General features: G+C 43.9%; 1 protein-coding gene across 2 annotated transcripts in view; it reads left to right on the top strand.

The window, feature by feature from the left end:
- Positions 1 to 26,636, top strand: part of SRRM4 (serine/arginine repetitive matrix 4) — a 255,499-nt gene that overhangs the window by 219,311 nt on the left and 9,552 nt on the right. For both annotated transcript variants that reach the window (XM_073559475.1, XM_073559466.1), the window contains 2 exons: positions 24,439 to 24,755; positions 24,960 to 25,169. In XM_073559475.1, the coding sequence (XP_073415576.1) occupies positions 24,439 to 24,755; positions 24,960 to 25,169 (527 nt within the window). The remainder of the gene's footprint in view (positions 1 to 24,438; positions 24,756 to 24,959; positions 25,170 to 26,636) is intronic.

Raw genomic sequence — 26,636 nt, 5'->3', positions numbered from 1 at the left:
TTATTCTGCTCCTTAATGGAATATTAACTAGATACCTCACTTTCCCAATATAATATATAATATAATTATTGTAAAATATCAATACATACAACCTTTGAAATCCCATACACTTGTAGAATATTCTTAAAGTGGTTTTATGCATGGAGAAAGTACATTTTAATGAATAGATATTGGAATACCGTAATAAGTTCTGTTCTGAGAATCTTATAAATGTTCCACTGCTGTGTACTGTGTAATGGATGTCTGATGCCTGGATACTGGAATGTGGTCTGAACATACCGCAGCTCCTGGGCAAGGGGGGAAGCAAAAGAGAGTATACTGACAGGATAGTATGGAATCGCAGATCCAGCTTTCTATAAGGTAAAAAAATTTCCCTGCTTATTTTAAAACATGTTTTATCACACAGAAAGAATCAGCTGGTCCAGGTGCGGACACTGACAGCTTGGGGCCCCTGTGCAAGAACTGTGTCTGGGCCCCCTTCCTTTCATGCTGTCAAAGCTACATGTGTGTGTATGTGTATATATATATATATATACTGTATATATATATATATTATATAGCCACGCACACATACATGTATATATATTACATAGTCTCCTTTATTATGTATATTGCCGTCCCCTATTATACAGTGCCCTCTCTTGTCATGAACAGTACCGTCCCTTACATATTGGATTATATAGAGCCCTGATTTTTATTACATACCGTCCTGTCTTGTTATCTGTATAATGCAGTGATGGCTGATGGAGCATGGGAAAGCATCCTTTCTAATGCAGGAGCTGATGGACTGGTAGTTTGGTCACCGGCTCCTCGATCAGCAGTCATTTTATATCTAAAAAGAGGGGACTATGTAATAAAAGAGGGTGCTGTGAATAACAAAATTAACAAGAATACACTATGTAAGAGACAGCACTATACATAACAGCAGAGGAAGCTATATAATAAGGGACGGTACCATATATAACTAGAGAGGATGGTATGTAATAAGGGACGGTGTTATACATAATAAAAGAGGAAACTATGTAACTAAAGATGGTGTTATACAGAATTAGTGAGTACACTATATACTAAGGGACTTTGTTATACATAATAAGTACATACACTATATACTAAGGGACTGTGTTAGACATAATAAGATATAATTATGTCTTCCTCCACCTCCCCCTATTCCTAAGGCCATTATAAGTCCCCCTTACTCCCATCCCAATCCCCCACACCCCTCATTGTCCTCCTCCCCTCGCATCCTATTATTGTCCTCTCCCCCACCCCATCATTGCCCTCTTCACCACCTCCATCATTTTCTTCTCCCCACCACTATTTTTGCTTTCTCCCCCACCACCCCATCATTGCCCATTCCACCACCTCCATCATTTCCTTCTCCTCCACCACCCTCATTACTGCCTTTCCACCACCACCATCATTGCATTCTCCCCCACCTCATCTTCATTTCTTTTTCCCCCACCACTCCATCATTGCCCTCTCCATCACCCCCATCATTATAATAACAAATGTAATAATTAATTTTATTTCTATAGCGCCGACATATTCCGCAGCACTTTACATTTCAGAGGGGATTTGTACAGACAATACACATTACAGCATAGCAATAATCACATAGATTATAACAAATACCAAGAGGAGTGAGGGCCCTGCTTGCAAGCTTACAGTCTATGAGGAAAGAGGTAGACACGAAAGGTGGGTGGTAACAGTTTCCCTGATTGTATGGACCAGCCATAATGTTAAGTGTGTAACAGTACAGACACAGAGGGCTAATGGATGCATAAAGCATGTGGGAACATGATGCAGGGAACCTGGTTATGGTAAAACTTTTGGCTGTGCCACACAGGGATAGATTAGGTTAATGTGTTGAGGCGATAGGCCAGTCTGAATAAATGCGTTTTCAGGGCACGCTTAAAATTGTGGGGATTGGGGACTAATCGTATTGACCTGGGAAGTGCATTCCAAAGAATTGGCGCAGCACATGTTTAGTCTTGGAGACGGGAGTGGGAGGTTCTGATTATTGAGGATGCTAACCTCAGGTCATCAGCAGAACAGAGGGCGTGGGTAGGGTGGTATACTGAAAGAAGGGAGGAGATGTAGGGTGGTGCTGAGCCATGGAGGGCTTTGTGGGTGAGGGTAATAAGTTTATACTGAATTCTGGAGAGGATGGGTAGCCAGTGTAATGACTGGCACAAGGTAGAGGCATCGGTGTAACGATTGGTGAGGAATATGATCCTGGCTGCAGCATTCAAGACTGATTGGAGAGGGGAGAGTTTGGTAAGAGGGAGACCAATTAGAAGAGAGTTACAATAGTCAAGACGAGAATGAATAAGAGAAACAGTAAGAGTTTTTGCAGAGCCAAAAGTAAGAAAAGGTCAAATTCTAGAAATGTTTTTGAGGTGCAGATGACAAGAGCGAGCCAGTGATCAAATGTGGGGGGCAAAGGAAAGCTCGGAGTCAAGTATGACCCAAAGACAGCGGGCATGTTGCTGGGGAGTAATAGTGGAACCACACACAGAAATGGCAATGTCGGGTATGGGTACATTAGTAGAGGGAGGAAACACAAGGAGTTCAGTCTTTGACAGGTTCAGTTTCAGAATTAGTGAGGATATGATGTTAGACACAGTGTTTAGACAATCGCCGGTGTTTTCTAGAAAGGCTGGCGTGATGTCAGGAGAAGAAGCATATAATTGGGTGTCATCAGCATAGAGATGGTACTGGAAACCAAATCTACTGATTGTTTAACCAATAGGGGCAGTGTACAAGGAGAAGAGGAGGGGGATCCTTGAGGAACCCCAACAGTGAGGGGAAGGTGAGAGGAGGAGGAACTGGCAAAAGAGCCATTGCCTTCTCCCATCACCTCAACATGGCCTTCTCCCCATCATGGCCTCCTCCCCATCACCCCATTATGGCCTTCTCCCAATCATCCCATCATGGCCTCCTCCCCATCATGGCCTTCTCCCCTTCACCCCATCAATGTTAGGGATCGGATTCCTGCAGCTGCACAGCGGGAATCCAGAGCCATACATCCAGCGGTCTCCCATTCCTTTCCAACCGCTCAGGGACCTGCACAGCAATCTCGGCGATCCAGGCGCCCTGCTCAGACCAGTTCTCTGGGTCTGGATGTTGCTGCCACCTCTGGACCAGCAATGGTAGTGCAACCTGCTTTGCAGGAAACCACTCCAGAGGCTAAGTCCTCTCGCCGCTAACAGGCTCGGCGCTTATGCTTTATTTGTACTAAAGCGCCTCTGTGAGTTTAACAGAGTCCGCTCTGCGCACCTCGGGTGATGTTTAACCCGAGTGCAGTGTACTGCCATATGGCGACTCTGCCATTACTCAGCAGTGGTTGTTATATCTACTGCACGGAGGACCCCGGGCGGCAAACTCACTTCCTATTATTTATATTTAGTGCGTTCCACCATCCCTAACATTATACTAGTGCCACGGTCTGGCTAGTAATGGCGGACCTGCAACAGCTGCAGCGGTACATTCAGCAGCTGGAGAGCAGGCTGGCAGCTGTCAAGAGCTCCACTTCAGCTGCGAATGCCATGGTAGCCGCTGCTCAGGCAGTCGCAGAGGCTGTCTCACGCGTGCCCACACTCATGCCTATGCCGAAAATATCTCGCCTCCCACTCCCCGACAAGTTTTCGGGTGACAGCGCCACCTGTAGGGGATTCGTGAGTCAGGGCTCTATCCAGCTTGAGTTACTGGCTGCACGGTTCCCTACTGAGCGGGCTAAGGTGGGGTTTATTGTTTCTCTTTTATCTGGCAGGGCATTAGAGTGGGCTACACCATTGTGGGAGCGTGATGATCCCGTGGTTCAGGAGGCTGTTCCTCACGGCTCTGAAGCAGGTATTTTTGGGACCATGGATCACGCACGACACCTCTCTCCAATTATCGGCCCTAACACAGGGGTCTCTCTCGGTCAGCCATTATGCCGTCCGATTCCGGACATTGGCTTCCGATCTAGGGCGGCCCGATAAAGCACTCATCCCTGTGTTTTGGAGAGGGTTAGCAGAGCATGTCAAAGATGCTCTAGCAACCATAGAGGTCCCCACAAGTCTGGAGGAAGTGATTGCCATCTCCACCCGCATTGATCTCCGGTTTACGGAGCACGGGCTGGAACTTGCGCAATCCAGACGAAGGGTTAACTTGGCTCCCACCTTCACCGAGCCGCTAAGATCTCCCGCTCAGGAGCTTACATCCTCCGAACCTATGGAGGTGTCTCGCGCAGGCTCCAAGCCACGTCCGGTGCGAAGCTCCGCACGTTGTTACCAGTGCTGGCAGTTTGGTCACTCGGCTAGCACGTGTCCTCTGCGGTCGGAAAAACGATCACGTCCAGTGGTCGTAGGTGGCGGTCAGACAAATATGAAACCCTTTTCTCCCAATCCGGTATTCTGAGGGACATTAGATAGTGGGGCCTCCACCTGGGAGGTAGAGGTTACCGTGGATTTCAGGGCAGAAGGGAACTTTATGTCCTCGACCATTGCCCAGAAACAAACTATTCCACTGGTGTTACTGCCCCAACCTCTGACCATCAGGGTGGTTAATGGTGCACCTTTACCATCTCAGGTGACCCACCAGACAGCCCCACTCGGGCTCTCAATCTCACCCTCTCATCGTGAGATTCTGTCCTTGTTCATTTTGACAGATGGCATCGACCAGGTGCTTCTCGGAGTTCCCTGACTCAGTTGTCACTCCCCTCATATTGATTGGGCTTCAGGCAATATACTGGGTTGGAGCAAGGACTGTGAGGGAAGGTGCCTGAAGGGCAGTGTTCAGGTAGCTTCCACTGAAGTGCCCGCAGATCTCTCGGCGCTTCCTAAACCTTACCACCAGTACGCGGACATCTTCTCTAAAAAATCAGCGGAGACGCTCCCACCGCACCGTCCTTACGATTGCCCGATAGATCTCCTGCCAGGCACGGAACCTACTAGAGGCTGTGTGTATCCGCTGTCACTCCCTGAGACAGAGGCTATGTCTCAATATATCCGGGAGAACCTGGCCAGAGGTTTTATCAGAAAGTCGGTGTCGCCGGCTGGTGCAGAGTTCTTCTTCGTGCAGAAGAAGAGCGGAGAGTTACGTCCCTGCATTAACTACAGAGGTCTCAACGCCATTACAGTTAAAAACAAATACCCTCTCCCATTGATCTCTGAGCTATTTGACAGGTTGCGAGGGACCTGAATCTTTACGAAATTAGCGGGGCATACAACCTGATCCGCATTCGCGAAGGAGACGAGTGGAAGACAGCCTTTAATACCAGGAATGGCCACTATGACTATCTGATCATGCCCTTCGGCCTTTGTAATGCGCATGCTGTCTTCCAGGATTTCATCAACGATGTCTTCCGCGATATGCTCTCCACCTCGGTGGTGGTCTATCTGGATGACATCCTCATCTTCACGCCAGATTTGACCTCCCACCGGAGAGACGTCTGCAGGGTCTTCGACCGTCTGCGGGCGAACTCTCTTTTCACCAAGCTGGAGAAGTGCCATTTTGAGCAGGAGTCCTTGCTCCTGGGCTACATCATCTCGGCCCAGGGGTTGGCTATGGATCCGGCCAAACTGCAAGCGGTAATGGACTGGCAGGAACCACACTCACTCAAAGCGGTGCAGCGCTTCCTAGGGTTCGTCAACTATTACCGCCAGTTCATGACTCACTTCTCCACACTGGTAGCTGCTTTGGTTGCTCTCACAAAGAAAGGAGCTAATCCTAACGCTTGGTCTGAACAGGTCTCCAAGGCCTTCTCGTCTCTAAAATCCCATTTTGCTGGCGCTCCCATCTTACACCGTCCCGATTTGGATAAACCTTTTATCCTGGAGGTGGATGCCTCTTCCGTCGGTGCAGGAGCAGTCCTTTTCCAGAAGGATGCTCAAGGTCGGAAGCATCCCTGCTTCTTCTTCTCTAAGACCTTCTCACTGGCGGAGAAGAATTACTCCATTGGGGACAGGGAGCTGCTAGCAATGAAGTTGGCCTTTTCCGAGTGGAGACATCTCCTGGAGGGAGGCCGGTTTCCCTTCCAGGTGTATACGGACCATAAAAATCTGGTCTACTTACAAACGGCCCAGCGCTTGAACTCTCGTCAAGCTAGGTGGTCGCTCTTTTTCTCCCGCTTCCGCTTCACCTTGCATTATCTCTCTGGAGAGAAGAATGTCTGTGTGGATGCTCTCTCGCGCTCAGTGGTCTCAGTGGAGGAAGGGGAGGCTGAGCCACGGTTAATTCTCCCTCCGGAGAGCTTTACGACCGTGGCTCCAGTTGCTCTCGAGTCAGTGCCACTGGGCAAGACCTTTGTGCCTCCTCAGCTACGGCCGGAGGTCTCGCCTGGGTGCACACGTCCAGGGAGGGTGGTCACTTTGGCAATAAGCGGACCACAGAACTCCTGGCAAGGTCGTATTGGTGGCCGCACATGCCTCGAGACACTAAGGAATACATACAAGCATGCATCTCGTGTGCACGGAACAGGTCCTCTAGACAGAGGCCGGATGGGTTATTGTACCCTTTGCCGGTGGAGGATAGACCTTGGGAGATGGATGACATGGATTTTGTGGTTGGCCTGCCCAAGTCTGGTGGCAGTACAGTCATCTGGGTGGTCACCGACCATTTTTCTAAAATGGTGCATCTGGTGCCACTCGCACGGTTGCCTTCCGCTCGTGGTCTTGCCACACTGTTCATAAAACATGTATTCCGTCTGCATGGCATGCCAGACAAAATTGTCAGTGATCGAGGTCCCCAGTTCGCGTCCCGGTTTTGGAGGGAGCTCTGCAGCCTACTCAGCATTGAGCTAAACCTGTCCACCGCCTACCATCCCGAGACGAACGGCTTGGTTGAGAGAGCCAACCAAACCTTGGTCACGTACCTGCAGCATTTCATCTCTGCCAGGCAGGATGACTGGGCATCCTTGCTACCATGGGCTGAATTTGCCCTGAATAATCCAGTGGCTGATTCCACTGGTCAGACGCCATTCCTTCTAAATTACGGCCAGCATCCGCGCGTCCCTGTCCCGATGCCAGTGTCCTCCGCTGACTCCAGGGTGGCAGACTGGGCAGTGGAGGCTCGCGACATTTGGGATCGCACTCAGGATGCTATTTGTGCCTCTAAAGAAAGAATGAGGGCAACCGCCGACACACATCGGCGTCCCGCTCCAACCTTTTCCCCCGGCGACTTGCTGTGGCTCTCTGCTCGAAACATCAAGCTGCGGGCCGAGTCCTCCAAGTTCGCGCCGTGATACATCGGACCTTTTAAGGTTCTCGAGCGAATCAGCTCGGTGGTCTACCGCCTGGTTCTTCCTCCACATTTAGCCATTTCTGACATTTTCCATGTGTCCCTTCTCAAACCTGTTCACATGGCCCGGTTCTCTGAGTCATCTGCCGGGTCATCAGACTTGTCTTTGGACGAGTTTGAGGTTAACGCCATTATGGGATGCAGAATTGTGCGTGGCAAAAAGTTTTTTTTGGTGGACTAGAAGGGTCATAGTCCAGAGGCCCAGACCTGGGAGCCAGTGGAGAACATCCACGCTCTGCTCCTGATCACAGCCTTTGAGCATAGTGAGGATCAGAGGGGGGGCCCTAGGAGGTGGGGTAATGTTAAGCGTCGGATTCCTGCAGCTGCACAGCAGGAATACGGAGCCATACATCCAGCGGTCTCCCATTCCTTTCCGACCACTCAGGGACCTGCACAGCAAACTCAGCGATCCTGGCACCCTGCTCAGACAAGCTCTCTGGTTCTGGATGTTGCTGCCACCTCTGGACCAGCAATGGTATCGCAATCTGCTTTGCAGGAAACCACTCCAGAAGCTAAGTCCTCTCGACGCGCTACTTGGCATGCCCACGAGACGATCTCCCAGTGGAGATCGGGGGTCACGTGCTCAGGTCCTTGTCCTGATCTGATTGGCCCATCTCAGAGGTCTGGAAGGTCCCGGAAGCGCATGGCTATAAAAGGCGCTATACTGCTATGTGTGAATGGTGACGGATGTATGATTCTGGTGACTGACTTATTATGAAACCCCTTCCCTCTGATATTACGCATGTGGTTAGGGAATTAGTTTAGTAGTCAGTGCCAGTCAGTGGCAAGCCATACGCCACAGTGCATACTGCACCGCTACACTAGCGTCCGATAGTGTGATGCCTCACGGCACTGTCGTACAGCGGCAGAAGTTACCGCCGCGCTGCAGTTAGCAGCACTTACTGGCATCCGCGGTAGCCAGCTGAGACCTGTGAAGCTAACAGGCTCGGCGCTTATGCTTTATTTGTACTAAAGCACCTCTGTGAGTTTAACAGAGTCTGCTCTGCGCACCTCAGGTGACGTTTAACCCGAGCGCAGTGTACCGCCATATGGTGAGTCTGCCATTACTCAGCAGCGGTTGTTACATCTACTGCACGGAGGACCCCGGGCGGCGAACGCACTTCCTATTATTTATATTTAGTGCATTCTGCCATCCCTAACAATCATGGCCTCCTCCCCATCACCCCATCATGGCCTCCTCCCCATCACCCCATCAAGGCCTTCTCCCCATCACCCCATCATGGCCTTCTCCCCATCACCCCATCATGGCCTTCACCCCATCATGGCCTTCTCCATCACTCCCATCATTGCCTTCTCACCATCACTCCCATGATCCCATTAATGTCTTCTCTCCATCACCCCATCATGGCCTTTTCCCATCACCCCATCATGGCTTTCTCCCATCACCCCATCATGGCCTTCTCCCATCACCCCAGGGCCCAGGCATCATGGCCTTCTCTCCCCATCACTGCCTTCTCCTCATGCCCCCATCATTGACGGTTGACCTTCTCCTCCAGGGCCAGGCATCTCCACCTACACACACACAGACACACACAGACATACATACACACACTGACTGACATACACACACACTGACTGACACACACACACACTTACTAACACACACACATACTGACTGACACACACACACACTCTCACACACTCACTCATACAGACACAACGCCCCCTCTCTCCGCTTTCACCTGCCTGCAACATCGCCCACGGCCGCGCTTTCTTGCTCTGCTACAGCAGCAGCCGCTAAATGATGACGTCATTCAGCGGCACGCTCCTCTGTGTCAGAGAAGGCGGGCAGGAAGCAGGATGGATGGATACTTGCAGCTCCGCTCCTGCAATTTTGTCTTGCAGGCAGCGGAGCTGCTTGGATCAGTCCCTACCCCTCGCTGCAAGACTGCTGCACATGAGGGCAATCTGGCCAGGGGCCCCCGGAGCCTCGGGCCCAGAGAAAATGGCCAGATTGCCCTCCTCATTAGTCCGCCCATGAGCTGGTCCCCAGCTGTCTTATCCCATACATTTAATTTATGCCTATATTTTTCTCACATCACTAACTTACACTATTTAGTGCTGATGCATCACACACAAATGGGTTTACAAAAATATTTAAACACAGGTTGTAATGTAACAAAATAGTAAAAGGTAAAGGGGGGTGAATACTTTTGCAATAGGATCCTCACCAGGTACCAAATAATATAGAACTCCTGACGTGCTAGAGCCTGGGTGCAATTGTTACACCATTTGGCTACATCCCTAGCCTTACTAAAATTAATTCCTACAATACTTGTTTTTTTATGTTTATCATGTTTGGACAACCCCTTATTAGGGTATGTGCACACATTGCAGATTCACCTGCGGGTTTTTTCCCGCGGAACCGCAGGTTAAACCGCAGGTAAAGTGACCTGCGGTTTGGCCTGCGGTTTTGCCCTGCGGTTTCACACTATGTTAAAGGTGTGAAACCGCAGCAGAATCCGCAGAAACAATTGACATGCTGCGGAAAAAAAAAACGCAGCTTTTCCGCAGGTAAAAAACCGCAGAGTGAGCACTGTGGTTTTGAAAACCCATAGGCTAACATGGTAAAGTACCATGTCTGTGGAACTGCTGCAGTTCTGCAGGGCCAAAACCGCAGCAGAACCGCAGCAAAACTGCAGCGTGTGCACATGGCCTTAATGGCCCCAGCATGTTACTTGAATTATAAAATCTATACCCACCTCCCGAAATGGTACCTCTCCTCTATTTTCCACCCTGTGTCCTAACGTAATCACAGTGTTTTTTCTGCTCCTATGAGCATGTGAAGACTGTGGCCGATCAGCAGCCACTAATTTGTGGCAGTGATAATGTGACATTATTTATGTCAAAAGTCAAGTGTAGGACACAGGGCTGAAAGCTAAGAATTAGGGCTGGTCTGGGCGGTAAATAGAGAGTTTTTTTATTTATGCAGTACCCTGGAGCCATTCCTAAGTAGTTCTCTAATAGCCAACCCCTTTAATGTTTTTATTCATTTATAGAAAGGAAACAAGACCATTTTCCATGATATTTGATTCTAAAACACACCATTTTTAAACCAGTACTGTAGATGTGTATCTATACATGGGGAACATCTTTGCAGCGCTGGGGTCCTGGGTTCAAATTCAATCAGGGTTAACATCAGGAAGAATTTTGTACTGTATGTTTTCCCCATGTTTGCTTGGGGTTCCTCCAGGTTCTCCGGTTTCCTCCCACACTCCAAAGACATACTGATAGGGAATTTAGATTGTGAGCCCCATCGGGGACAGTGTCAATAATGTCTGTAAAGTGCTGTGGAATTAATGGCTCTATAAAAGTAAGTAAAATAAATACCGCAAAAGATATAGCCCATAGATGTGTCTTGTGTAGGACGTCCATAGGCTAACATGTGCCTCCTCGCATTTCTTCTCAGCTAGACAGTGTGTACAGTGTAGTGTGTAATGACCAACTTTGAAAATAAGAATGATACTCTGCTGCAATATTTAAATGCTATATGTGTGTAAATGTGACCATCTATTGATGTGCATTGCAGCGTGACAAAATATTCTGAATATATAAAATTAGGAAATGGAGACCATAGGAACTTTTGAAGAACGCTGAATTGTTACAATCACATGATCCCTTGATGTGAGAACATCCTCCGTTACAAGTCATAAGTAATGTATGGGGTGAACACATGAGACATCCATTACTGTCTCTGTCTGAATATGATTCCTGGGACAGAAGAAAACAATGTGTCCTGACTATATTTTGTGACCATTCTCCTGGCCCTTTTGTTAATGGGAACCTGGCAGCATACACATAGTGCCCAAACCACGGGCAGCATGTATCAGACACCTGGTATGTTTGACTCTGAAACGCTGGTTCTCCCGGGAACCAAGCCACATGGGAAACTAACTGGACAGGAAGGTTCCTTCAGCTTCTCCCTGCTCGCTCCTTTTGAGTAGCAGGTCTTTCCCTAAAGCTGCTGGGGACCCACCTATGCATCCAATGTCTGATCCATGATTTGGGCAACATGTTTCAGCTGTGAGCTTCCTTTAAACTGGATCCTTGGCTTTAAATAACATATAGGAGATCACATAACTCCACATTCTGTCCCATTCGGTTAGCCCATGGATGCACTACCCAGGGTAGGTGCATGCGTTATACGATTAGTCTGTGCAAGGTTCTACTGAACTGGTAGATTAAAAAGGTATATAGCCAGTTTTATATATTGGAAATGTGCATGACCCTCTATTCTATCAATATGTGAAATAAATGTAATTTAATAGCTCTATATGATTGTACATAATCAATGACAACCAAATGCTTTATTCAATCGGGACTCGGCAATCCATAATGCTCATCTTTCTGATATTAAAAAAAAGTATTAGGGATAAAAATACAAGGAATTGCTAGAAAATGCTAGAAATACCAGAAAGTTTCATTCCTCTAATAAAGAGCCAGCTTTGTATTATTTGCTCTCTGCTTTCATTTGTTTGGTTTAATCACTGCAACCTTACAGGGTCGCTGCAATCATTTGAAGGCTGTGTTTATCGAACATCACGCTAATTGTGACTTTCAGCCGCTGTGTAGGAAGCTTGTAATTACTGTGACCTTGAGCAGATTTCAAGTCATGGCACAGATTTAAATACACAGCTATTAAAAGTGACACATAAATATGGCGAAAGCAAACAGTTGTTTGAGCCTTCTCCGCAGGACCTGCAAGACCAATTGTACAGCAGCAATATTTTTAAGAGTTACTGATGCCAGGCTTGTTATGCATCGGGACTGAAGCACACTTGTACCAATGACTATAGCTAAATAAAGTACCTGACTTTCCAAAATAATGTCTTTTGTGAACTTTTTGTAGATATCACCACTTTTAAGGTACCACTATGTGTCAAGAAAAATGATGGATGGATAAAAAAGCAGTGGGTAGCACTAAGTAGAGCATTCCTTGCAAAAAAATGCGTGCATGTATTAACCCATGTTAATAAATGGCGACGTTTCTGCTCAAGAGAAAGTGAGCATCTCTCAAGCTTGATATGTTGCCATGTGTCCACATTGGTCAGAACACACTGAACCAAGGCAATGCAAATACAGTTGTGCTCAAAAGTTTTCATACTCCGGAAGAATTTTTGCTTTCTTGGCCTTTTTTCAGAGAACATGAATGATAACACCAAAACTTTTTCTCATGGTTAGTGGTTAGGTGAAGTCATTTATTGTAAACTTTTGAGCACAACTGTTTATCAACTAGTACTTTTGTATAAGTATATCAGTGGTGACATATATGTGCACACAGCAAAATGGCAGACCATTCAGATAGATACAGTAACAGCAATAAAGGAAAGACTGAATATAGATCAAGGAGGAGTCAAATAAAGGATGAAAATAAAACAGATTGGAAGCAAAACACCTTTATTTAGGATAATTGGTGAAGTGGTGGCACAACTAACAGAAGTGCCTGCATGTACAAACAGCAGAAAGCCATAAAAGACATATACAATGAGATTGCATGAAAAATACTACACCAAGTTAGAGGCTGGTAATGTAGAAATGGCAACAGTATAAAATAAATGTTGTAATGTCCAAGTGGACAAGTCTTGCCAAATGTAGGACTAGTACCAAAACTAGGGTATATACCTGTAGAATATATCAAGAGTAAATAGACAGGAGGTATATATCATTGGTGTAAAAGTGCGGATGTGCTAAGGTGCTAGAAAGGTATAAGGAATTATAGAACAAAGATAAGTATATGCCAAAGTGGAGGGAGGGTACACCAAGGGTTAATTATACATGTGAAAACCCAGGCAAAAGTATTGCAATAACACTATGTCACATATGGTGTGGTACTGCGTGTTTAGACAAGGTCAGTGAACCCATGATATGAGAAGAGAAGGCATAATTACCTGATGGTGTGCTGTGTAGGTGCCGCACGTACCCCGACGTGCATTTCGGACCACATCCTTTGTCCATATATAACATGCTGTTATTGCAATACATGTACCTAGGTCTTCACATGTATACTTAACTCTTAGTGTAGCCTCCCTCCTCTTTGCCATACACTTACTGTATCTTTGTGCTATAATTCCCTAGACCTTTCTAGCACCTTAGCGCATCCACAATTTTACATCAATGATGTATACCTCCAGACTAATGATCCGGACTATTTAGTCTTGATAAATTCTATATATCCTAGTTTTTGGTACTAGTCCTACATTTGTAAAAACTTGTCTACTTGGACATTATTACATTTATTTTAAATTATTGCCATTTCTACATTACCAGCTTCTATCTTTCTGTATTTTTTTTTTATATTTTCTCATTGTATATGTCTTTTATGGCTTTCTGCTGTTTGTACATGCAGGCACTGCTGCTAGTTGTGCTACCACTTCCCCAATTGTCCTAAATAAAGGTGTTTTATTTCCAATCTATTTTATTTTCATCCTTTATTTGACTCCTCCTTGACCTCTATTCGGTCTTTCCTCTATTGGTGTTCATGTGGTCACATTGGCCAATAAAAACACCAGTTTTTTCATGGAATTTTCTATTTGGTGCTGCCCACTTTTTTTTGCTTTTTCCGTACTATAGGTTGGTTGCTTGCAAACTGTGAGCTGGCACCTACAACTGCAATTTTGCTTGTGCTGCTTAATTTTTTTGTTTAGATAGAGAGAGTTTCACAACTTGAACACATACAATTATCTTTTAACCAGCATCCCTGAAAATAATGTATCTAATGACCAGAAAATATCCAATCATTACCCAATTCTGTTATGTTACATGTCAGGGCGCACTGTATTTGATGGGACAGTCTTTATGTTACATATTGGATGGATAAGTCATTCCAGAACTAAGTAGTTGCAGCAAATAGCTTTCAGCATAACATCAAACAATATGAGAATGGCAGATAAGAATCTTTATGGAGAACATCTAGGAAATTGTACTGCAAAAATATTTTCAAATGTAGTCAGATAAGATCCTTTGTCCTAGTATAACTTAACATATTTGTCTTAATTTATGCCAAGGATTATAGACTCGGTGTGTCTGTTCACTTTCATTTTTTCCAGCAAAGTACACTGATATAACTGTCTGTGTGCCATGTTGAAGAGCCATCATAAAAGGAACATTTTCTGTATGTACACAAAAGCATTCAGATCTCTATTTTCTATCGTTAGTGAACACGAGGATAGAGACCTTATCACTTGCACTTGTCTCATTTTATTCCATCACTTTGAGGAAAAAAAGTCATTGATGTCTTTGGTCTGGTTTTTTCTTTTCTTGCTTCTTAAAAGGGTTGTTCTATTTTGAACATGCCATCTATCTGGATGCTAATCGGTCTAGAGACCAGCACCTGTTTTGGGCTGTCACGAAAGAAAAGGTGACCATACTTGGCAAATTTTTGGAAAGAGGAGCACCTTCGTGGTCACCTCTATATTCCTGGCAGCATGAAGATGGGGCTCCATTCACCAAATAGATACAGGTCTTAGCAGCAGGACCTGCATTTATCAGACATTTATGCCATAAAGGGCAAAATTAGATGTCCCCTTTAACACCTTAAAAAGTCACATATGCGTATCTACCATTCAATTCCTAGCCACCCAAAATAGGGCCATGTTCTCCAAATAAATGCAGGACCCATAAATAGAAAGCCCCTTTATTTTTACAGTCCTTGTGAACACGTGAAGCTCATAGAATCATAGAATCATAGAATCATAGAATCGTAGAGTTGGAAGGGACCTCCTGGGCCATCTGGTCCAACCCCCTGCTCAAAGCAGGATTCGCTAAATCATCCCAGTCAGATGTCTGTCCAGCCTCTGTTTGAAGACATCAATTGAAGGAGAACTCACCACTTCTCATGGCAGCTTGTTCCACTCATTGATCACTCTAACTGTCAAAAAGTTTTTTCTAATATCTAATCTGTGACTCCTCCCATTCAGTTTCATCCCATTGCTTCTAGTCTTTCCTTGTGCAAATGAGAATAAAGATGATCCTTCTACAATGTGACAGCCCTTGAGATATTTGTAGACAGCTATTAAGTCTCCTCTCAGTCTTCTCTTTTGCAAACTAAACAATCCCAAATCCTGCAACCTTTCCTCATAAGACAGGGTTTGCAGACCGGTCACCATTCTGGTTGCTCTTTTCTGAACTTGCTCCAGTTTGTTGATGTCTTTTTTAAAATGTGGTGCCCAAAACTGGACACAATATTCCAGATGAGGTCTGACCAAAGAGGAGTAGAGGGAAATAATGACTTCACGTGATCTAGACTGTATGCTTCTGTTAATACATCCTAGAATTGCATTTGCTTTTTTTGCTGCTGCATCACACTGTTGACTCATATTCAGTTTGTGATCTATTAGTATACCCAAGTCTTTTTCACATGTGCTGTTGCTTAGGCCTATTCCTCCCATTCTGTATATGCTTTTTTCATTTTTATTGCCCAGATGTAGTACTTTGCATTTTTCCCTGTTAAAAACCATTCTGTTAGTTGCTGCCCACTTCTCCAGTTTATTTATATCTTTTTGAATCCTCTCTCTCTCTTCTCTAGTATTAGCTATCCCTCCTAGCTTTTGTCATCAGCAAATTTAATCAGTTTACCCTCAATTCCTTCATCTAAATCGTTGATAAAGATGTTGAACAATAAAGGGCCCAGGACAGAGCCCTGTGGTACCCCACTTGAGACATTCTTCCAACTGGATGTGCTGCCATTTACGACCACTCTTTGGGTCCGATCACTAAGCCAGTTATGAATCCACCTAACAGTTGCCTTGTCCATTCCATACTTAGTCATTTTTTCAATAAGGATTGTATGAGATACTTTGTCAAATGCTTTGCTGAAGTCAAGATATACTATATCTACAGCATTTCCTTGATCCACCCAATCAGTGATTCCGTCATAGAAGGAAATTAAGTTAGTCTGACATGACTTATTAGTTACAAACCCATGCTGACTCTGTTTAATCACTTCATTCTTATCCAGGTACTGACATACATGTTGTTTAATAATTTGTTCAAAGATCTTTCCTGGTATAGAAGTCAGACTCACCGGCCTATAGTTGCCTGGGTCCACCTTCTTCCCCTTTTTGAAGATAGGAACAACATTTGCTCTTCTCCAGTCTTCTTGGACATCTCCTGTTCTCCAAGAATTTTCAAATATTATGGAGAGGGGTTCAAAAATTTCTTCTGCTATCTCCTTCAGTACTCTGGGGTGTAATTCATCTGGACCTGGAGACTTGAATTCATTTAGGTTAGCTAAGTGTTTCCTCACTATCTTTCTGTTTATAGATATCCTGGATTCTTCTATTCCCTTAATAGGACAGTGAAGAACAGTTGATGTCACATTTCCTTTCTGAGAGAAAACAGATGCAAAATAGGAATTTAAAAGTTCGGCCTTCTCAACATCCTGTCTTACCATTTCATCATTTTCATCCTGTAAAAATCCTATAGCATCATTGTGAAAGATCTAAGGCTGGGTTCACATCTGTGTTAAACATTTTCCGTGTTCTGTTCCATGATAGGAGTAGGAAACTGAAAATGTGTATTCGATGTATGCATCAAATGACAGACACCAATAAGCCTAAAAGACCTAACTTAATTGGGTGTGTCAAGGTTTTATGATAGTGCCTGTCATTGTCCTTAGAAAATTGGCTTTGTGTTAGTTATGGGGTAACACTTCACTACTGAAGGTAATTTATCCAGACTACATACCAAAATGTACAACAGGTTAGATAGGTTGGTTTATAAAGGCTTTTTCTTATTTTCAAATTCAGGGTCATCAGATACATAACAACACAACTGAAACATGGTCCCCACCACATGAAAGTACTTGTTCTTTAAATATCTGAAAACTCTACAACCCTTAGAAAAGTTCCCTGTTTAAAATTGAGGCATGGAAAACATAGCACTTCATATAACACAGCGCCTGACAATTTTAATAGAATTTTCCTCTATTTTATTATACTGGATATTTGATAACAATAAGACGACCGAATGGGCAAACACTTGGCAAATGAGATTTTATGTAGATAAATGTAGAGTAATGCACCTAGGATGGAGTAATTCTATTGCTACATATAAATTAAATGAGAGTATACTCAGGACTACAGAACAGGAGAAGGACTTGGGTATTCTCGTTACAAGCAAGCTGAGCAGGAGTACTCAATGTCAAGCAGCAGCGGCAAAAGCAAAAAAGATTTTAGGGTGTATAAAACAGAGATAAAATCCTGCAATCCCAATGTATTATGATTACAAATTACTGGTGAGGCCACATCCAGAATATGGGATTCAGTTTTGGGCTCCACATTTTAAAAAGGATATTCAGAAGTTAGAATCAGTTCAAAGATGGGCAACTAGATCATTACAAGGGAAGGAAGGCCTCTCATATGATGAGAGGTTGGAAAAGTAAGGGTATGTGCACACGCTGCGGATTCTGCTGCGTTTCCGCAGCGTTTTGGCTCTGCAGAATTCTGCTGCATTGTACAGTACCTTTATTTCCTATGGAAATAAAAAAAAGCTGTGCACATGCTGCGGATTTTTCCGCGCGGTTTTGCTGCGGTTTACAATCCGCAGCATGTCAATTGTTTGGTGCAGAAACGCTGCGGTTTTACACCTCATCCATTATGAGGTGTAAAACCGCAGGGCAATACCGCGGAAAAAACTCAGATAATCCGCAGATAAACCGCAGAAAAACCGCAGCACTTTGTCCTGCGGATTTCCTGCGGTTTTCTCTACAAAATCCGCAGAGACTAAAAACTACGTGTGCACATAGCCTTAGGCTTGTTTAGCTTAGAAAAAAGACACCTCAGAGGGAATCTCATTTGCATGTATAAATATCTGTGTGGACAGTTAAACACTGGCACACGACTTATTCCTTCCAAAGACTGTACTGAGGACCAGGGAGCACTCATTATGGGAGGAAGAACGGCGATTCCAGCAGGTAAACAGGAAAGGGTTCTTTACAGTTAGAGTAGTCAGACTCTCGAATGCTCTACCACAAGAGGTAGTAATGGCAGACATTATAACAGCTTTTAAAAAAGGGCTGGAGGATTTCCTTGATACACATAACATTGCGGGTTATAGTTACAGTAAATTAGTGACGAAATGCATATTTGGTGGAGAAAGGTTGAACTTGATGGACCTAGGTCTTTTTTCAACCTAAGTGACTATGTAACTAATTTAGCATATCTTGCTGAATACATTTCTTGAATAAATCATGTGAATAATTATAATGAAATAAGAAAAATTAAAATACTAGAAAGAAAGCAGGAGATACTAGAAAATATTATTGTGCTACATCTATTAGGTTCATCTCACTTTGGAAAATTTCCTCTCTGATATATTTTTAATCATATTCTATTTCTAAATGGTTATCTTCCTTTCTTCATAAACTAACAGTTTTACAACAGTCTGTAGTCATATATCCATATTCGAATATAGGCTGAGATTAAGATAGGCAAGTAGTTATGGAGCTTTTACCCTCTCTCTATAGACTGTAAAAATCCATAAAGAAATGCATCCATTAAAGGCTGGCCTATATTGTTTACATTGTATATTGTAATATGGATGTTAATGGAAAAATGTATATGATTTTGCATATATTTGTAAATTTATCATTTTATCTGAGCTTACATAAACATTGAAGTAATCGAAAGTGGAAATTGCATTAAAAATGGTACAGGCTAGCTTCATGTTCATCAACATTCATAAATTAAGGCGCAGGGTTATAGGCCCATAAATGTAAGCAGACTTTCTTCTGTGGTAGTAGCATGATCAATTAAGTTTTTAGAATAAAATGGAAAATGAATCTTAATTATTGCTGTTTGAGCAGGATTCTTTTTTTAATAGACAGAGAAACTGAATCTATAGTAGCTTATCATAGTCTTAGATTTACAACAACGGCTTATAAATATAGACGTTTTCCACTACTTCATCATTGATGATCTATCTTTAGGATAGGTCGTGAATGTCTGATCGGTTGGAGTCCGAAACCCAGCATCACCGCCGATCACCTGTTCTCGGTGCGGCGGCGACTGACCAAAAATGCTCGATTGCATAGCTGTTTCATCTTCTGATTTGAATACAGATTGATTTGAACAGGAAGTGGGTGTGCAGTGCAGTACCCAGCCGAGGCCATTAACAGGAGATGGAGCAGCTCCGCAATTGAGCATTTCTGGCCTGCAGCAGCCAACACTGTGAACAACTGAAGACAGGTGTGCCTATTAGACATTTATGACCTATCATAGAGATAGGTCATCAAGCACAGAGTAGTGAGCAACCTCTTTAACAGTTACTGAAAGATTAGAGAAGCTAATCAATAATCAGGAAGTGAAAAGTAAGCAAATAATATGTGTTACCATGATGGTATCTCATGTACATGTGAGTGTTATGACTAAGGTAGCTAAAATAGATGGTAAATGGAAACAAAATTCTTATTTTTGGGCTTCTTACCTATATATATAAAATGCTGAATGTATGTATGTGTATGTATGTTTCAAGCCACACCCATTCAACATAGCCCCTCCAACTGGCGGATGTAGAGCGGGGTTGCAGAGGGAAAGTGCGGGACACAGGTGGAGAGCGGAGCTGTGAGGGAGAGAGTGGGACATGGATGGAGAGGGGGCTGCAGAGGGATAGAGAGGGACAGAGCGTGGAGAGTGGGGCTGTGGAGAGAGAGTGGGGCTGTGGAGGGAAAGCGGGACATGGATGGAGAGCAGGGCTGTGTAGGGATAGAACAGGACGGCACATGGACAGCGGGACTGCAGAGGGAGAGAGCGGGATGGCGGTTGGAGACTGGGGCTGCTGAGGGAAGGGGCAGGGCTGTGGAGGGAGAATGCGGGAAAGTGATTGGAGAGTGGCTGTGGAAGGAGAGAGCATGACGTGGATGGAAAGCTGGGCTGCGGAGGGAGACAGCGGGGCTGCGGAGCGAAAGCGCAGCTGCTGAGAGAGCAGGACGGCCAGTGGAGACAGGGGCTGCGGAAGGAGAGAGCGGGATGGTGGATGGAGCGTGGGGCTGCTGAGGGAGAATGCGGGACGGCGGGTGGAGAGTTGGGCTTCGGAGGGAGAGAGTGGGTGCTGGCGAGTGGATAGCGGGGCTGCGGAGGGAGAGAGCAGGACGGCAGTTAGTTACTACGCTCGGGCAACGTTGGGCTCTTCAGCTAGTGCAAAATAATTTTGACAATTTATCTTACAGGGACTCTCCAAGAATGTAATAAAATGGCCCTAATCACATAATTCAAATGGTAGCTTGTTCTACTCATGTGTCAAAACAGGCTGCAGACTGAAGATAGAAGCCAGATGGAAGACAGCTCCTGAGACCTGAGTATTAATGACAGAAGACCAGTATCTTAAGCACATGTAACTTTATGAGCTGAGGAGAAGGGCTGTGAGAGGAGAAAAAATAAATCTTCTCCTTGGTTGACTGAGCACAAAGGATATTTTTTGCAGCCTGAGTCCTCCTTGCACAGCCAGTCAAAGAAAAGATTTATTTCTTCTCCTTTCACAGCCTTAAGGCCCCTTTACATTTAGCTATGCACCAGCGATCCCAACAACGATACGACCCGGTCAGGATCGCTGGTGCATCGCTAAATGGTCACTAGTGAGCTGCCACACAGGCAGATCTCACAGCGATGTAGCGACGCAGCAGCGGTCGTTACTTATCTTTCAGACGCGGCGATCCTGATGTCCTCCCGCCCGCGTCCACGCGTCGCTCGTCGACGCCAGCAGGAAGCCCAGCAGGAAGCCGCCAACAAGAAATGGCGCGTGATCAGCGACAGACAGCGGGGGAGCCGGTCGGAGGTAAGTATCACACATAGCGATATCGCTAGCGATATCGCTGCAGCATCACAAAATCGGTGACGTTTTAGCGATATCGCTAGCTATATCGCTACGTGTAAAGGCCCCTTTACTCCAGCAACTATGATATATGTGCTTATCTGTCAGTTGAGACACAGGTCAGGGAAGCTTTGAATCTTCAAACTGCAATCTGTCCTGACATGTGAAGAGTACAGATGCCTTTTGAATTGCGTGATGGGGATCATTTTATTACATTCCTGGAGAATCCTTTTAAACTAAGCCTCATTTGCCTCAGTATATGTATGACAATTGCTTGATGTTCATTTTTTCACTAGTGGTCTAGTAATCTTTACTTTGTAATCATTCTGCCTTGTTGTACTGGAATTCAACTCTCTAAGGCCTGTTTCACACTTGCTTTTTTTTGCAGCGCGTTTTTCCCGCAAAAAAACGCATTGAAAAACGCATACAAAAGCATACAACTGCTGCGTTTTTTTCAAGCATTTTTAGGAGCATGCATGAAAAAAACGCAGCGTTTTTATGCGTTTGTATGCGTTTTTACCGCGTTTGCGTTTTTTTCCAACATTAGGTGGCCCCTCACACTAACCCAAACCATGACTTTACTAACCCTAACCCTGACCCTAACCCTAACCCTGACCCTAACCCTAACCCTAACCCTAACCCTTAACCAAACCATACTTAACCCTAACCCTGACCCTAACCCTAACCCTAACCCTGACCCTGACCCTAACCCTTAACCAAACCATACTTAACCCTAACCCTGACCCTAACCCTGACCCTAACCCTAACCCTGACCCTAACCCTGACCCTAACCCTTAACCAAACCATACTTAACCCTAACCCTGACCCTAACCCTGACCCTAACCCTAACCCTAACCCTGACCCTAACCCTTAACCAAACCATACTTAACCCTAACCCTGACCCTAACCCTTACCCTAACCCTAACCCTAACCCTAACCATACTTAACCCTAACCCTGACCCTAACCCTAACCCTAACCCTGACCCTAACCCTTAACCAAACCATACTTAACCCTAACCCTGACCCTAACCCTGACCCTAACCCTAACCCTAACCCTAACCCTGACCCTAACCCTTAACCAAACCATACTTAACCCTAACCCTGACCCTAACCCTAACCCTAACCCTTAACCAAACCATACTTAACCCTAACCCTGACCCTAACCCTGACCCTAACCCTAACCCTAACCCTAACCCTGACCCTGACCCTAACCCTTAACCAAACCATACTTAACCCTAACCCTGACCCTAACCCTAACCCTAACCCTGACCCTAACCCTTAACCAAACCATACTTAACCCTAACCCTGACCCTAACCCTAACCCTAACCCTAACCCTAAACCCCCTTAACTAACCCTAACTTTACCCAAACCCCTAAATTCCATTGTCTAAACTAATGGTAAAAAAAAAAACGCATGTGCAAAAAAACGCATACATAAGCATGCCAATGCGCACATATGCTCATCATAGACTTATAATGGGTGTCTTGCTGTAAAAAAACGCATTGCGCGCGCATGCGTTTTTTTGAGGCAAATCGGACGCACAAAAAATGCAACAAGTTGCATTTTGTGCGCCCGAGCGCATACCGCAAAAAAACGCATGCGCGGTAAAACGCGTACAAACGCATGTGTAAGCGCACATAAGCGCATCCCATGCAAAGTATAGGAAAAAAAAACGCATGCGCTATTTAGCGCTAAATTACCGCGAAAAAAAAACGCAAATGTGAAACCAGCCTAAGCACTGACTTTGTGGGTAGCCAAGGATTTGCTGCTGAATATAATGCAAGTCTATCAACACAGGTTGAGTGACAGGGGACTGGAGAACAGCATTCCTGTCCAATGGTGAGATAGGAGGTGTGCCTGAGATTACCCCAGGTGTAGATAAGGCTCTGTTCACATCTGTGTCAGACAGTTTTGTTTTCTATTCTGTGCTTTGCTAATATTTTGAGCAAATATGACTAAGTCTCCATTGGAGCCTCCAATACATATGGGATAACAGACTAAGCAACATTTTCAGATGAAAAGTAAGATCTATAGAATTGATATAATAAATTACTATCCTTTGTGGGTACTAACATAGGGAGACCACGAGAAGACTTAATAGCTGTCTACAAAAATCTCAAGGGCTGTCACAGTGTAGAGGGATCAGCTTTATTCTCATTTGCACAAAGAAAGACGAGAAGCAATGGGATGAAACTGAATGAGAGGAGACACAGATTAGATATTAGAAAAAACTTGTTGACAGTGAGGGTGATCAATGAGTTGAACAGGCTGAGTTCTCCTTCAATGGAAGTCTTCAAACAGAGGCTGGACAGACATCTGACTGGGATGATTTAGTGAATCCTGCTTTGAGCAGGCGGTTGGACCAGATGACCCAGGAGGTCCCTTCCAACTCTACCATTCTATGATTCTATATCATATTATTTTTGAATTTTTGACTGTACAGTCAATTTAAGATACTAGTACACTGAAGAAATTGCATAAGATATATTACAGTATAAGCTACAGAGCAAGTGCCATACTGAAAAGAAGCTAATACTTATTCAACACACATGCATGGATTTAGGCTGGGATAAGTTAGTGAGGCAATATTTTAATAATTTGCTATCAGTGCATCAATATTACCTTGTCCAACATTTTTCTAGAAAGAACAAACTGAACAAACTTGAACTTCATTTAATCCTAATGATTTTGTCCATACATCAGTAATTTTACATAAAGTTACTTTCAAGCATCATAATTTCTTAACGTCTGTATTAAAAAAAAATGCAAAAGGAAAAATGACGTGACCTTAGCACTTTCCCCAATCTGGCTGACTGCTAAGCCTCTACTACACGGAAAGGTGCGGTTTTGTCTCTTTCAGTACTCTAATTAAATCTGTAGGACACATTGTTCACAATTGTACTTAATAACAGCTACATTAAATGTAGCTATTCTCCTCTGAAGCCTGTGTCCCATTTACCCTGCCAATGTTTAATCAGAGAAAAAACTCATTACATTTACAGCAGTACCTTTTTTCTTTCTCACTCTGAGTCTCATTCTCTTTCTATGGGTGCATGCCAAAATCGTGCATGGTGTCAGTATCATTGCAGCTCTCACTGTCTGCAGGCACCTCTGTTTACTTTCTGTACAGATTTTTTTTATTTTTTCCTATTTCTTTTTCATTTTCCACTGCCCTCTCTTCTGTTTTTGTTCTCTCTTTTGTTTCTTTCCAGTTAATAAAATATACAGTATATGGAGAATTTAAAAGAAATTAATTCTGGAAAGTGACTGTGACAAGTTGCTTTACAGTGTTAGGTTCCACCTATGTCAACACTCTTTTGTGTTTTCAGATTTCCCAATCAGTCCCTGGCCTTTTGGTCACAGCAGAAAATCATGGAGGTTGTCAAAAGGATGTCTCAAACGAGTATGACTCGGGGAATGATATTTGCACCCCTCCCTCGATGCAGACAAGTTCCTCTGTGTTGAAGAATAATCAGGACAAAGAGAGTCCTATTCATCAGGGTTATGGACACGTCCCTTCATCTGCGAAGACTCCAAATGGTCACAGTGACAACATCTCTGATTCAGGGAATTCATCTGCCAGTTGTTTTTCCTTTAGTAAAGCTTCATCACATCATTTGGAAGAGTCAAGGACACCGGCAAAAAGGTGAAGAAATGTGAAAACTGTTGAAGGCTACATTGATATACTAGTTGTACTAGTTGTCAGAGATGCTTATAAAAATGCTTTTCTATTAAAATAGAGCTTTGTTACAGCCAATTAATTGTCCTTATCTACAACTTACCACATTTTTCAACAGGGCTTGATTCTTTGCTATGTATAAAATAAGAGTTGGCTCTATTTTTTCTTCAGAGATTTGTCCTCTTGTCTTGGCTGCCTTAAGGAACACAAAAGTGTATCCGACATCTCACCTGACAGACATCGATCACGGAGCTCTTCATACAAAAGCACCAGAAGGTCTTACTCCCGTAGCTCAAGTCACTCCATCAGCTCTTACTCCTCTTATTATAGGTCATCTTCAGACCCAAAGTCTCGAAGCAGGTCTATCTCTTCAGGTAGAAGGTATGTTCACAGAAGTACGACCTACTCTACGCACTAGCATGCAAACAAACGTATACAACTGCCATCTTGAGAGGGCTAAGGTATAAATGAGCCATTGAAATATTTTTAACTGCATTACTGCTGTATTGAATATATTTACAGAATTGAGGTGCTTAAAGCACAGTTTCATCAAATTGTGTGAGCCCAAATGCAGCAACATGGCAATCTTTTCAGATAAGAACCTAGGCTACCAGACATCACTCATGGTCCTAGGAATTTACGATATATGGAAGTTTTTTTGCTATTGAAAATGGCGATGGTGGATAGATATAATACTCAGATGTAATTAAAATAATGCATTTTATAACAGGAAATTATATAAAGTCTCAAATATGTTAAAATCAGAGCTCTCTAATGTGTGCAACAAAGCTGCTTGATTTCAATCATTCTTGTTACACTGTCACCTGCAGACTACATTTTTATGCCAATTGTGGTCATTTATGAAACCTGTCACCACATTGTACAAGCCATAAATATGGCCCTGTGCAGCTGCATAGAGGCCTATTAAGATAGAGGACGCACTGCAACCTTCAAAGTATCTTCTTGCTGCCTATTAGATTCTTAGATTGTCTATACTTGTAAGCTAAATGTAAGGCTCATAATTACTAGGGAGTAGAAATGAGCACATCAAATTGATGCGGAATGAATTTGAATAGAATTTTATGAAATACGTAGATCCAAGAGAACTAGAACAACTTGTGATTTGATTTATACTAATCACCAAAAAAAGCTTTCTCCTTTTTACAAGCTGCAGAAGATGGTATCAGCCACAGAAGGCTAGCATGACCTCAGGCAAGATCGTATGGGATTCCCCATAATGCCATGCAGCTACACATCACATAGTATAGAGCAGCCAATGAGAAGGGACTATCATAGCCTATATAGAAGCTTAGAAAAGTAATGCAATAGCCATGTTAGGGTGATCTAAGATAGCGAGAGGACATCAAAACTCATGGCTCAGCAATAGAGATGTAAAGAGAAAAACATAAAACATCGAACAAGTACTACAGACAGTAATGTGATGTACCACTGCCCCAGTAAATAAGATGAGAGTAGTAGTCTGTGAATAATACAGAGATTCAATTGATAAAGAGAGTGAGAGAGAGCAGTGGTACCAGACTCAGTGACTCAGTGTATATGGTGTAGCTGAAATTTGACCTCCTACATTGGAATTACAATTACATTTTATTTGTTCACTCATAATGTGCTAGAGAGCAGAACCAAGGCAGCACAATATTTTTTTACAAAAGGACAAATCTGAAATAAGTTTCAGTCTGAGCAATTCTTCTCAAATCCTTTTTGTGAAAGGAAGAATAATTGTTTTTAAAAATACCAAAGAAAATTCCCCAAAATCCAAACATTAAACTACAACAATTTACCTCACAAAGTGTGTATGTTGACAACTTTTTTACACATGTGTTTTACTAG

This window comes from Dendrobates tinctorius, unplaced genomic scaffold (assembly GCF_039654945.1).
Source record: "Dendrobates tinctorius isolate UK_male_01 unplaced genomic scaffold, ASM3965494v1 ptg000003l, whole genome shotgun sequence".
Classification (NCBI taxonomy): Eukaryota; Metazoa; Chordata; class Amphibia; order Anura; family Dendrobatidae; genus Dendrobates; species Dendrobates tinctorius.
Note: the sequence above shows the minus strand (reverse complement) of the source record. Positions and strands in the feature narration are given on the sequence as shown.